Source organism: Anas platyrhynchos, chromosome 30, assembly GCF_047663525.1.
Source record: "Anas platyrhynchos isolate ZD024472 breed Pekin duck chromosome 30, IASCAAS_PekinDuck_T2T, whole genome shotgun sequence".
Lineage (NCBI taxonomy): Eukaryota > Metazoa > Chordata > Aves > Anseriformes > Anatidae > Anas > Anas platyrhynchos.
Genome location: NC_092616.1, coordinates 4,447,224 through 4,461,058, shown reverse-complemented (window position 1 = coordinate 4,461,058; position 13,835 = coordinate 4,447,224). Strand labels below are relative to the sequence as shown.

General features: G+C 52.4%; 2 protein-coding genes across 2 annotated transcripts in view; one reads left to right on the top strand and one right to left on the bottom strand.

Moving 5' to 3' along the window:
* Positions 1 to 13,835, bottom strand: part of LOC139999852 (olfactory receptor 14A16-like) — a 48,154-nt gene extending 34,319 nt beyond the window's left edge. The window contains exon 1 of the mRNA XM_072029479.1: positions 13,093 to 13,835. Coding sequence (XP_071885580.1) covers positions 13,093 to 13,835 — 743 coding nt within the window. The remainder of the gene's footprint in view (positions 1 to 13,092) is intronic.
* LOC113841412 (olfactory receptor 14C36-like) lies at positions 8,419 to 9,492 on the top strand. The gene has a single exon (XM_038171740.2). It carries the CDS (start codon positions 8,434 to 8,436, stop codon positions 9,490 to 9,492), a length of 1,059 nt encoding a protein of 352 aa, XP_038027668.1. The 5' UTR covers positions 8,419 to 8,433.

Below are 13,835 nucleotides of genomic sequence, written 5' to 3'. Positions count from 1 at the left end.
CAGCAGCTGTGGAAGCTGCAGGCAGATGCCGGGGCCCATGGGGAGGGCTGCCCTGCAGTGATGCCATCTGGACATGGGGTGGGAGCCTGTGGGAAAAGGCACAAGGAAGTGCTGGGTGTGACAAAGCACAGCGGGAGAAAGGAGCAGATTACAGGCAGGGCTGTGAGGGACAGCAGCATCTCATGTGCCCTTGGTGGGCAGAGATGTGAGCGATGGGCAAATGGCACAGAGAGATAGAGGGGAGCAGTGGAGACCAGAGGTCTGGTCCTTGCTCTAGAGACTCCAGATACCCTGTACCTGATCGCATCTCTCTGTCCTGCCTTCTTCCAGTTGCAGTTGGTCTGGGTGTGCTCAGCCATACCCGCCTTCATGTGCACATCCACATGTGTTTAAAAGATTGTGTCTTTGTGTACACATGGCTGGATATTCTTGCAGACACCAACTCTAGGTGAGCTTTGCCTTTCCTAAAAGCATATGTCCACCACAAAGGTCAGATATCTAAGTTTCTTTTTTGGAGCCTGTCCTTGCTGTCACCCCCTGGCAGATCCTTCATGGCCTCTCTTAGTGCCCTGTCCCTGCAACGGCCCAGCCCCACTGCCCCACACATGGTCCCACAGCCGTGTTGCCAAGGCAACACACATGGCAATTTACATTCAGGGTTGGGTCAAGCTCCTGCTATTACGATTTCAATGACACACTTGGGGTCCCCTCCTGCCATGGCCCTACTGCATTTGCATCCTCCTCCAGCCCCCAGCTGTGGGAGTGTGGCCATGTTTATCTCTTAACTTATGCTTCATAAATGATTTCATACCTAACTTATAGAACACTATTTTTTTAATTCAAGCTCATAAATAAAGTGGGCTAAAATCCTGCTAAATAGCTGATACAAATATTGCTAGGAAGATGTGGATCAAGTTTTCACTTCCAGGCGAATGCAACTTAACTTCTGTATTAACTTTGCTGATGTTTCTGGGATTCCCATAATAAACTATAGCTGGTACAATACCATATTTAAAGTATGCCAGAAATCTGAATTTGAGGTACATAGCAAGTTCCCAGTATATGAAGAATAAGTCACTTGCACTGTCTTATCCCCATAAAGTTACAGTAGAATCCTCTAGTAACCATGAGGTGGCTTTTGCTCTGTAAGGAAAATTGTTAGTGTAAATGACAGTATTCAGCACTGTTGCAGTGTTTTACTGTGGCTTACAGTCCATAAATATATTTGTCCTTCATGTATCTTTAAATATATAGTTACTGTTTGTTTTTTTTTTTTTTTACAAGGCCAAGTACCGGGTCCTGCACCTGGGGCGCAACAACCCCAAGCAGAGCTACAGGCTGGGAGATGAGTGGTTGGAGAGCTGCCTGGCGGAGAAGGACCTGGGAGTGATGGTGGACAGTCAGCTGAATATGAGCCAGCAGTCTGCTCAGGTGGCCAAGAAGGCCAACGGCATCCTGGCTTGTATCAGAAACACTGTGACCAGCAGGGCTAGGGAGGTGATCGTCCCCCTGTACTCAGCTCTGGTGAGGCCGCACCTCGAGTACTGTGTTCAGTTTTGGGCCCCTCGCTACAAGAAGGACATCGAGGTGCTTGAGCGGGTCCAGAGAAGGGCGACGAAGCTGGTGAGGGGCCTGGAGAACAAGTCCTATGAGGAGCGGCTGAGGGAGCTGGGCTTGTTCAGCCTGGAGAAAAGGAGGCTCAGGGGCGACCTTATCGCTCTCTACAGACACCTTAAAGGAGGCTGTAGCGAGGTGGGGGTTGGTCTATTCTCCCACATGTCTGGTGACAGGACGAAGGGGAATGGGCTTAAGTTGTGCCAGGGGAGTTTTAGGTTGGATGTTAGGAAGAACTTCTTTACTGAAAGGGTTGTGAGGCATTGGAACAGGCTGCCCAGGGAGGTGGTGGAGTCACCATCCCTGGAAGTCTTTAAAAGACGTTTAGATGTAGAGCTTAGGGATGTAGTTTAGTGGGGACTGTTAGCATTAGGTCAGAGGTTGGACTCGATGATCTTGAGGTCTCATCCAACCTAGAAATTCTGTGATTCTGTGATTCTGTAATCACACATCTCACAGCTCCCCAAGGAATGGTGATCAGGAGCTTACTGCTCCTTTTATGTTATCTCTGTCTTCATCCACCTTTTCCTGTGATGGCTCTACTTGGGAGGAGCCTGCCTCGTCTTTTTCTTCCTCCTCCCCTGTATGAGTAGGAGCTTCTTTCCTAGCTAAACAAGCTGATTTTGTCTCTCCTGTTTCTTCTCATATGTATGTATGAGTGATAGAGGCACAGGTTGCTTCTCTGGCCCAGTCGCAGGGACTGGAGTTGTGTAGATTGCAACTCGTAAGCATAGGCCAAGCCCCAGCACACTGCAGTGATTTCTCCCTCTTTGGAATCGCCAGGGTGATGACACTCCTTTTTCAAGCATTCTGCCTTTTTATTTATTTATTTATTTATTTTATTTTTTTTATTTTTATGATTCTGCACTTCTTCAGGGGTGAAGTTAGAAAGCATTGGAGGTGCCCACAGTTCTAGGTGCCTGCCCAAATCCTCCCACACACCCTGCCCCTCATAATTATCCTGCCTCAGGGCAGATCATTGTGTGGCATTCTGAAATAGTTTACTCTGACCTTAAACAAAACCTGAAACACATTCAGGACACATAACAATAGGTACAGGCTGGTTTGAACATTCCAAGGATTCCAAGTTTCAAAGAGCTATTGTAACTAGCTGTGGGAAGAAGAAGTGTCCCCTCTCATCCCTTCCATAGATTGGCTCCCCGAGGAGAAAAGTGAAGACTGTTAATTATAAATAGTTTCTGAGAGAAAGTTCCTCGAGCATGGAGGTGACAGCAATGCTGAGTACAACTACCAGATTTGTCTCATGACCAGTAATTTTATCACAACATAAGGTAGTGTTAGGCCATAGAGTAAACTAATAACCATAAACGAGCACGCACAAAGGATAAACAGCACAACAGGGAACACACACAATATGTAATGTGCTACCCAACACAGTTCTGAGACCAAACAGGACTACTACACCAACAAAAAATGAACATTGTGGTCAGCAACTATGAAGCTGATATATTGCTTCTAACAACTTTATTTTAACATGATCCAGTCATATCTGTCATTATCTGAGCCCTTTATGGTCCCACGCAGGATTCATTTGGGAAGGAGGGCATCCCACAGGAGGGACGCAGAGAGGGCAGAGATTGACCATCAAGGAGCAGTGGAAACAATGTCACAGACTGACAGCAATTCCCAATTCTCCTGTTCCACCCAGGACAAGGAGTTACAGGAGGCTTGATGAGGGGAATGGTGTTTTTAGTTTGCTTGTATTTCCTCAAGGTTGTAGTCCGCCACTGATAGTCAATACGCTATATTAATCTGCCTATGCTAAGTCTGTCTTGCCTGTGATGATAATTGGTACCCATGAGGATATTTGGTGGGTGACCTCCTGTTCTACCTCAAGCCTTGAGCTCTTTTCATCGTATTTTTTCCCCCTTTTCCTTGTAGGTGGGGAAGTAAAAGAGCGGTGGCCATGGAGTTCACCTGTGTACCTGTGTAAACCCACCACAGTAGGGAGATTGGAAGGGTCCAGCACCAGGGCTGTGGCCATCCAGGGATGGCATCTCAGCACCCAGAACACGCTCTGCCAGCCTGGTGGCACAAGAGGGGCTGGTTCCCCTGAAGGAGATCAGTACAAGGGGAAGGCTTGATTTCCAACACAGGCATTTTTGGCACATTCCTGAGAGGCCTGTGGGAACTGGAGGACACACCAGTATCTGGGACACCGGTCGTCTTTCCTCCCAGAGACAGATCCCAAAGAGACACCAGCTCCCAGGGAAACCTGTCCCTGGACTGTCCCCATCACAAGGAGGCTGAGCCATGCCCAGAGAAGCCCTGGGGCTTAGGGCACCCCTAGCATCAGGACCCAGGAATCCTGGCTACCGCATACTCCCCTGAGCCCAGAGGGACACTCAGGCAAGGCTCTTGCAGCAGCCACCAGCCATTTCCAGCCCCCCGCAAAGCTTTGGACAGCTGCCAGCCCCTGTGACACATGTTGGGAAGGGGCTGCTGACACCCTCACCTTTGGGGGAGAGCTGCAGGAGCACTGGGAACATGGAAGTCAGGACAGAGGTGATGGTCGTGCTCCAGCAGCCCTCCATCTCGCTTGCTGCTGGCCCTCAGCTCAGGACAAGGGATGCCAGCCCTGGCTCCTCAACCACAGCTCCTCTGCAAGGTGCCCCTGCTCCTCTGCCTGTCAGCGAGGGTCGCCCAGTGCAAGCTTGCTGCCTGCTGACCCCACTCCTGGCCACAGAAGGACAGCGGTGGGGAGCACCCAAGCAGTGCCCAGCAGGGACCAGGCCTTGCAGGGAAGGGGAGCACTGCCGCTGCTCCAGTGATCATATCCCAGTGATGCAGGGCTTCCCCCTGTGACATCAGACCGTGTCATTTGAAGGCCTGTGAGGTCAGTAGCAAGGAGACATATTTTGTGGCATTTCTTGACAAATCCACCAGGAACATCTCCAAATGGTGGCAAAGCCCACGGAATAAAGGAAGTGGAGCACTGGAGTAGTCCCTGCTGTGTTCTTGTACTAAGATACCTCTGCTTTTGGGAGCTCTCCCAGGAAGGTCCGGTTTGAGTCTTTTCCTGGGGATGGGCTTTTTTCAAACGATGGGAGCGAAGGCGCCTGGAATGCATTATATGTGTTAGGATGCATTAGGATGTGTTATATGGAGGGAATTGCAGCACATTCCTGGGCCTTCCTCCCCTCATGTCCCACAAGGCTCTGTGCTCAGAGAAGGCCTCAGCACCCTCGCCCAGGACATCCCCGCTGCCATGCCACAGGCAGAGGTGGCACACGAGGGAATGGCAAACTTACCTTCAGCACCTCATGGTAAGGGAGAGGGGTAGTGCAGCACTGCAGATGAAGGGGAGAGTAGGGAGAACAGCTTGGGACAGATGCAGTGCACTCCTTAATGCTGACACAGCTTCCTTGCAGTCAAGATTCAGCTCCTCCCGTCTGTGCCCCAGGCTGAGGGCATTGGGGCACATCTGGACTGCAGCACCTCAGCTGTGGCACAAGGGCCAAACTCAAACTAGTCCCAGACCTTCTGCCCAAGACCCAAGACATGCAAAGGCTTTCCAGCAGGGCAGAGACCTGCTGCCGTGGATGGCTGATGGCCATAGGAGGATGAAATGAGGGACCCGAAGGAGGGCAAGCCCTGGTGTTCCTGAGGCCAGAAGGAAACAGGCCTGGGCTGTGCCGCCCTGACAGCAGAGGGCCTTTGTGGTGTTGGTGCAGCCCTGAGGGCCAGTGCTGGAGATGAGGCCGATCTCCAGGCAGGGGAAGGGGCTGCTGAAAATGTCCTTGGTATGGGCAACCTGTGATTCAGGGACACAGACAAAAAATCATTGGGTTGTGTCTGGATGGTACAATCAAAGAGGTGAATGAAGGATGGAGGTGATAAGCAGCAGAAATGTTTGCGAGCTGAACAACACAAGTGGAAACTCTTGTGTGATGTGCCTCATATCCATGCGTTGCCTGCCTCTACCGAATAGAGGTGGGACAGACCTTGGCTCTCTGAGAAGCAGTCACTTGCTCATAAGCACCAGGTCTGTCAGAGATGCTCTCAGGAGTGCCTGTTAAGTACCAGCTATAAATGGCCAGAGCTGTCCTGTTGGTCCTGTGCTGTCCATGTCAGCTGCATGCTCCAGTGGTGCTGGGCAGCGTTGGCATCTCAGGTGGAACTGCAGGCCTGGAATTGGCTATTAAATAGAGCAGCTGCCCCGAATTTCATTAGGCAATGTAGGGATGTCCATGAGACAAGTGCCGTTACAGTCCCTGGAGATGGAGGGAAAACCAGATGGAGAAGAGGGAGAGAGAGACTCAGCTCTCCCCGTGGCACAGTTCTCCATTTGGTCAGGTGGATGCCTCTACAGGCTGCCCTGAGCCTACTGAGGAGGGACAGGTTTACTTGTCCTAAATGGGTGCATTTGCTGTCATTTCAGCTGGCCAAAGGCATTCCTCACCAGCCTCCAATGGGATGCCCCCGGGTGCTGCCCTGTCCCTCAGGGTACCTCCATGAGAGCTTGCAGATGCCTGCACGTACCTCTGCCCCCTGACCTGTCACCAGGTGTTTGCAGCCCCCTGATTTCCTCAATCTCCATTAATGATCCTGGAGATGAAAAAAGGAGCACACCTGCAGGTGCCCATGTGGTGCACACCTGAAGTGAGGGCAGGCGAATCCCAGTTCCTATGTGCCTTGGGCAGGCATGGGTGTGAGCTGAGTGCCCTCCTAGCCACAGGATTAAAATCCAGCATGAGATGTCTTAACGGACTCTGCTGCCTGACTTTTTGGAGAAATGATCCTGCTGTCAAGAAGCGTGTGTGCCCAGGGGAGGGAGGGAAGCCCAGGGATCCCTTCAGGCTGTTTCCCAGCAGGTTCCCCTGCAGCCCCAGGGCCATGTGCAGGGAGCCTGGTGGGGGGCAGAGCAAGGGAGGCCTTGGGCTGGGCCTCTGCTGCTGAGCTGGGCCGGGCTCCTGGGCCCAAGGGGAGCTCCAGGCAAGCGGGCAGCGCTGCACAGAGACAGCTCTGCCCAGGAGCAGCTCCTCTGCACAGCGCAGCAGGGCTGGGGGCACTGCCTGCAGAGACACAGTGCTTAAAGGCAGGCAGAAGTAGCAGCATGCCCAGAGCTCACCGGGGGAGAAGACTTCCCAGCCCTGCACCCGGTAAGTGTCTGGCTGGAGGGCAATGCAGCCGAAATTCGTGGAGGCAGGAGAAGCTGGGGGTGCAGGCAGGGGTGTCCAGGGCTGTGGTGCAGAGCAGGGTCCCTGCTGTGGCCCAGGGGCTGTGTGGCGGGGCAGGGCCTCTGCCGCCTGCCAGGCTCAGCACTCAGCCTGCCCGGGGAGCTGCCCAGGGCGCTGCGGGGAGAAGCTGTGGGTGGAAAGAGCCCCCCCGGCAGGGCAGGGTCCTGCTGGTGGTGGGAGGCTGCTGCCTGGGGCAGCCTGCTCACAGCTCCACAGTGCAAGCAGGATGTATCCACGGGGACTTTGAAAGAGCAGGGATAAAGGTGAGAATTCCTGTTCACTCTTAGCTTTCCAGACTCTCTGCTTACGTTTTTCTCTTCTTTGCCTCAGTGAGAAGAGAAATATAGTCTGCTGTTTCAGGATAGGGGCTTTTACGTCTAAGACTTCACAAGCAGCATTACAAGGACCACAGCAAGTCCCTTTCCTGCCTCTCAACCCCTAGAATGCTCCACCACCACTTACGCAGTGTCAGCAGGATCTGTGTGCCCTGGGCTCTAGGACACGCTCCCAGCGAGCTGCCCCTGGGCAGAGCCCTGTTGCCAGGAGGTGTCTGCAGGGCAGAGCTGAGCACCCAGCGGGTGGGATGGGGGCTGTGAGCTGCAGGCAGGAGGCGTGGGGACAGAGACCCAGCTGCAGGCAGGGACAGCTGCAGGCAGCACAGCCATGGGCAGGGAATGGTAGGACAGTGCTAACAGAGTAGTCTGGCACCTCTCTGCCCTCTAGGTCACAGGATTGAGAACGCGACTCATAACATCAGCAGCAGAACCTCCAGCAGAGCAGAGTCTCCTGAGTTCTTGTCAGTCCCTCCCTGGCCTTGCCTCCCCTGGCAGAAGCCTTGTGCTATTTCTCTCTGTTCCTACACCTAGTGTTGCTGTTGTTGCTTTATGGCTCCCTGCAGATCTGGCTTTCAGCTGCAGCTCAAGCTCTGACCCTCTTGGTCCCACCACGCAGATCTGCCCTTAGAGGAAAGGTGCCCAAACCCCCTTCTAAACTCTGGGGCTTGGGGCAATGCAGTCTGTAGGGAAGGAAAAAGCTGAATCATTTTCCCAGACATTCTGGAGGCCACAATCATTGAGCAGTTCACTGTGGGCAACTCGACTGAGCCCTAAAGGAGTCTGGCTGAGACCAGGGTAGATGGACAGACTGGTTATCCTCACTGCGCTTCACAAAATCCTCACAGGACATTCACAAAATCTCACCTGGAATGTAGGAAAAATGCCAGGGTTTTCTACCCTCAAAAGACTCCTCTGAGTGTCACAGATGCAGTTGGAACAAATTAAACCACAAATGCTGTTTGGCAGTCAAGAGTGTTGAGAATGGTAATGCTGGGAAGTCCACATATATCAGAGGTAGATTTAATCAGAGGTCTCTCCTGATTTCTTTATGTTTAGACCTGTAGGACAGGCGTGACTCCTCCAAAGTCCATAGCAGTGTCCCTACTCCCAGTAGCACTTGACTGTAGCACCATCCAAAGCTCAAACAACAGAGCAGGAGAAAAGTCCCAGAAATGGGAAAGTCACTGTAGGGGGTTTCAGTGAGACATGGATTAAGTTTTTCTCAGAGATCCCTCTCCTCATTATCACTGTCTTTCCTTCCTTGGATCATCCCTGTGTCTAGGATGTCTCAGATGTCCAACAGCAGCTCCATCACTGAGTTCCTCCTCCTGCCGTTCGCAGACACACGGGAGCTGCAGCTCCTGCACTTCGCGCTCTTCCTGGGCATCTACCTGGCTGCCCTCCTGGGCAACGGCCTCATCCTCACAGCCACAGCCTGCGACCACCGCCTCCACACCCCCATGTACTTCTTCCTCCTCAACCTCGCCCTCCTCGACCTGGGCTGCATCTCCACCACTCTCCCCAAAGCCATGGCCAATTCCCTCTGGGATACGAGGGCCATTTCCTATGCAGGATGTGTTGCACAGGTCTTTTCATTTATCTTCTTGATATCAGCAGAGTATTTTCTTCTCACTGTCATGTCCTATGACTGCTACGTTGCCATCTGCAAGCCCCTGCACTACAGGAGCCTCCTGGGCAGCAGAGCTTGTGCCCAGATGGCAGCAGCTGCCTGGGGCAGTGGCTTTCTCTATGCTCTGCTGCACACTGCCAATACATTTTCCCTGCCCCTCTGCCAAGGCAATGCTGTGGACCAGTTCTTCTGTGAAATCCCCCAGGTCCTCAAGCTCTCTTGCACAGACTCCTACCTCAGGGAAGCTGGGCTTCTCACATTCACTTCCTTTTTGGGTTTTGGATGCTTTGTTTTCATTGTTCTGTCCTATGTGCAGATCTTCAGGGCTGTGCTGAGGATCCCCTCTGAGCAGGGCCGGCACAAATCCTTTTCCACATGCATCCCTCACCTCTCTGTTGTCTCACTCTTTTTCAGCACTGTCATATTTGCCTACCTGAAGCCCCCTTCCATCTCCTCCCCAAACCTGAACCTCATTGTGGCAGTTCTGTACTCAGTGCTGCCTCCAGTATTGAACCCCTTCATCTACAGCATGAGGAACCAGGATTTCAGGGATTCAATATGGAAACTGTTGATTGGGTTTTTATCTGTGGCCACAGACTGTCTACCTTTTTCTGCAAATTACTCCCAGCGTATGTCACGACAGGCACTCTTGCCTTTCTGTTTGGTGTTTGTTGATTTATTTGGTTGTTTTTCCTTTGTGTCCTTGTTGTAATGTTGTCTACACAGAAAAGCCCTTCACTTCCTTCTACCTGAGTATTCCCTTGTCTGTGTGACCTATGGTTTCAGTGAAAAAAGGCTCTCTGTGTATTTTATCAAAATAAATGAAGCTGGAGCAATTTCTTTCTCTGAGATCTATTTTCAGTGGATTAATAAACAGGAATAGTAAACCTTTTTCTCTCTGCAGCAGGTCAGGGCAGGCTGCCCTGGTCCTGGGTGGAAGGAGATGCCTGAAGACCCCCAGGAATGCTACGGAGGGGCTGAAGGCCTCTGAGGGTCTGATGCAGAGGAGAACGGGACACAGCAGGGGACACTGACCTCTGTATGCTTGTGCCATGGTACCAAGATGAACTATTCCTGCTGAAGTTACAGTTAAAGAGGAAACAAAAGGAACACAAGGCCACTGCCGAATTTATCAGGAAGAGCTGTATAAAGATCAGAGTTTGTTAGCTTGTCGTCTTTGGCCTGACCCAAATGATGTGGCAGGTCTTTCCCAACCTACATGGCACTATGGTTCTATGTTTCTATGAGTCTAACATAAGTCACAATCATTGCAAGGCAGCCACTGCAGTCTGGGAACTTGAGACTGTGGCCTAGATAAAACCATAGGTTCTGTGAGGGATTCCTGCGGGAATGCACCATGCATCCTGGCACACTTGCCAGTGGATTGCTGGAGTTAACTACACTTGAAATGGCCATTGAGACCCTGAGAAACTCGTCTTGAGTCACGTGTGACAACCTGAGGCTGAAAGACTCAATAGCAGGTGACTGTGAGTGGCTGTGGCAGAGCTCAGCAGCTTGTCCCAGTCTGGGAATATGTCCCCTTCCAACTAGGGAAATTAAAAGCAATTAATATGAACAGACTCATCAGGTCAATCAGCGTAGTATGGGGAAGTAATAGTTATTGCGCGGTAGGTGCATGTCCTGGTTTCAGTTAGAACAGAATTATTTTTCTTCCTAGTTGCTGGTGGAATGCTGTGTTTTGGCTTAGGATGAGAAGAGTGCTGATAACACCCCGATGCTTTAATTGTTGCAGAGCAGTGCTTACACCAAGCCAAGGACGTCTCAGTTTCTTGCTCTGTCCTGCCAATGAGCAGGCTGGGGGTGCAGCAAGAGCTGGGAGGGGACAGACCCAGGACAGGTGACCCAAACTAGCCAAAGGGGTATTCCATACCATCTGACGTCATGCTAAACAATATATAGGGGTGGCTAGCCAGGGGGAGGGGGCCGGACTGCTCGGGGTGAGGCTGGGCATCGGTCAGCGAGTGGTGAGCAATTGCATTGTGCATCACTTGTTTGTACATATTATTAGTAGTAGTACTATTGTCATCATTGTATTATTATTATTATTATTATTATTGTTATTATTATTTTCCTGTTTTATTAAACTGTCTTTATCTCAACTCACGGGCTTCACTTTCCATTTCTCTCCCCTGTCCCAGAGAGGGAGGGGGGAGGGTGAGCGAACGGCTTCGTGGTGTTTAGCTGCCGGCCGGGTTAAACTACGACAGTGCAGCAGGCAATAGGCCTTGGATTGGGACTCAGAAGACTCAAGCAGATTAAATCCGGTTCATCCGTGAGCTAAGACAAACACTGTGAGCACAGAGAAGGACACGGAGTGGTGCCCTCCCATGAAGGAGGATGCAGAGCGCAGCTGTAAGAGGCGTCTTGCTTGTGCCACAACCAACACAGGTTCAGCTGAAGTGAAAGCCCCAGCCCAGGACCAATGGAGTGAAGGTCCCTGGGCACAACTGCAGAAAGACTTTGCAAGACCTCTGCCAGTGACAGCTCAAAGCACCAAATGCATCTTGGTGGTAGTAGGTCCTTTTGGCACATGGGCAGATGTCCTCCCTGGCAAAACCACCACGGAGGCCACCACTGCAAAGCTGCTGCATAACACCGACTTTTGTCCCTGGGGTCCAGACAGGGGAGAGGGAAGGGGAGAGGCAGGCCGTGGGGAGGGGGCTGGAGTGAGGTCACTGCCAGTGCAGCAGCCTGATTGGCCCTCAGAAGGGCTGGCCGGCAGGCACTGTGACATCATCCCGCGCATCAGAGAGCCCCCTGGGCAGCAATGACGTCACTGCAGAGGGGAGGGCGAGGGGCTGGCAGAGCCCCATCGAGGGGCTGGCTGGGGGTCCCCTCTGCTACAGCCACCTGGCAGCGTGGGGCAGGCTGGAGGGCAGGAAGGGTTCGTGGCCGCCTTGCTCAGGGCGAGCCCTGGGTGAGCTGGGTGAGAAATCTGAGCCTTAGCTCCAGCAGAAGCTCTTCTCTTTGCTCTTGACTTTTCTCGATAACACCACTTCCAGGTGAGCTCTGCCCTTGCTAAAACCATACCTCCATCTCCACCATAAATTTCTGTTTTTGGAGCCTGTCCTTGCTGTCATGCCCTGACAGATCCTTCATGGCCCCTCTCAGAGCCCTGTCCCTGCATCATCCCAGCCCCACTGCCCCACACATGGTCCCACAGCCGTGCTGCCAAGGCACCACATATGGCAGTGCACATTCAAGGCTGGGTGGATCTCTCCCCATTACAATCCCAATGGAACCATCAGGGTCCCTTTCCACCATGGCCCTCCTGTCTTTGCAGCCTCCTCCATCCCATGGCCCCTGCCCTGACCTAGCCATGTCCCATGAGGGCTCTGCAGACAGCCCTGCTCCAGGTCTGCAGGGCTCTGGGCCAAGACAGAGGCTGGCAGGGCTGGCCATTGCCCTGACACAGGCCTTGAGCCCGGCTCCCCACCTTCCTGACCTCTGCCCGCCTCCCTGCCCTCTGCCCAGCCCAGTGGCAGTGGCTCCAGGGCAATGCCCACTGCAGGCTGCTGCAGGGCTCTGGGCACTGCCACCACAGCCCCGGCCCCTCTGAAGGGAACACTAGCTCCTGGGGCATAGAGGGCTCAGCTCCACAGATGGAAACATCCATGGCAGAAGCATACAGAGATCAGCGTACCCTGCTGTGGTGTCCCCTGCTCTTCTCTGCAGCAGATCATCAGAGGCCTGCAGTCCCTCCGTGCCATCCCTGTGGGTCTGCAGGCAGCTCCTGCAGCCCGTGGGCCAGGGCAGCCAGAAGGGGGTTCGCTGGTCCCATTATGTCTCTGCTCTGCTGAGAGTGGGATCCAGAAAAAGAATTTGCTGTAGGTTCATTTATTTTGTTTAAATACACAGAGAGACTGGCTCCTTGTTTATGCAGAGCCTGAGGGTCACATAAGATATGTTGGTACTTAAGTGCAAGGGGATGAAGAATGGCATTTCTTTGTGGAAAATAGTATCACAAGGGGAAAATGGAAAAAAAAAAGTCTTCTAGAAGTAAAACCAGGCTTAGCCTGTCATGACATAAACCACAATTCATGTGTAGAAGAAGCAAAAGAAGCAGTCTATAGCTGCTGAAGGGTCCAATTAATTTCCTGAGCAAATCCTGATAAACATCCATGACATCACTTTCCTAATGGCATTCTTGAGCTCCTGGTTTCTCATGCTGTAGATGAGGGGGTTCACTGCTGGGGGCATCACTGCATATAGAACAGCCATTATCATGTCCAGGGATGAAGAGGAGATAGTGGGAGGCTTCAGGTAGGCAGATACACCAGTGCTAACTAGCAGGGAGACCACAACCAGGTGAGGGAGGCACGTGGAAAAGGCTTTGTGGCGTCCCTGCTCAGAGGGGATCCTCAGCACAGCCCTGAAGATCTGCACATAGGACAGCACAATGAATACAAAACACCCCAAAACCAGAATGCCACTGAATGCGAGAAGTCCAACTTCCCTCAGGTAGGAGTCTGAGCAGGAGATTTTTAGGATCTGTGTGATTTCACAGAAGAACTGGTCCACAGCATTGCCTTGGCAGAGGGGCAGGGAAAATGTATTGGCAGTGTGCAGTAGAGCATAGAGAAATCCACTGCCCCACGCAGCTGCTGCCATCTGGGCACAAACTCTGCTGCCCAGAAGGGTCCCATAGTGCAGGGGCTTGCAGATGGCAACGTAGCGGTCATAGGCCATGACAGTGAGAAGAAACAAATCTGCCGACATGAGAAAAGGAAAAAGAAAGACCTGTGCAGCACATCCTGCATAGGAGATGGCCCTGGTATCATGAAGAGAATTGGCCATGGCTTTGGGGACAGTGGTGGAGATGCAGCCCATGTCGAGGAGGGCGAGGTTGAGGAGGAAGAAGTACATGGGGGTGTGGAGGTGGTGGTTGCAGGCTATGGTGGTGAGGATGAGGCCGTTGCCCAGGAGGGCAGCCAGGTAGATGCCCAGGAAGAGTGCGAAGTGCAGGAGCTGCAGCTCCCGTGTGTCTGCAAATGGCAGGAGGAGGAACTCAGTGATGAAGCTGCTGTTGGACAT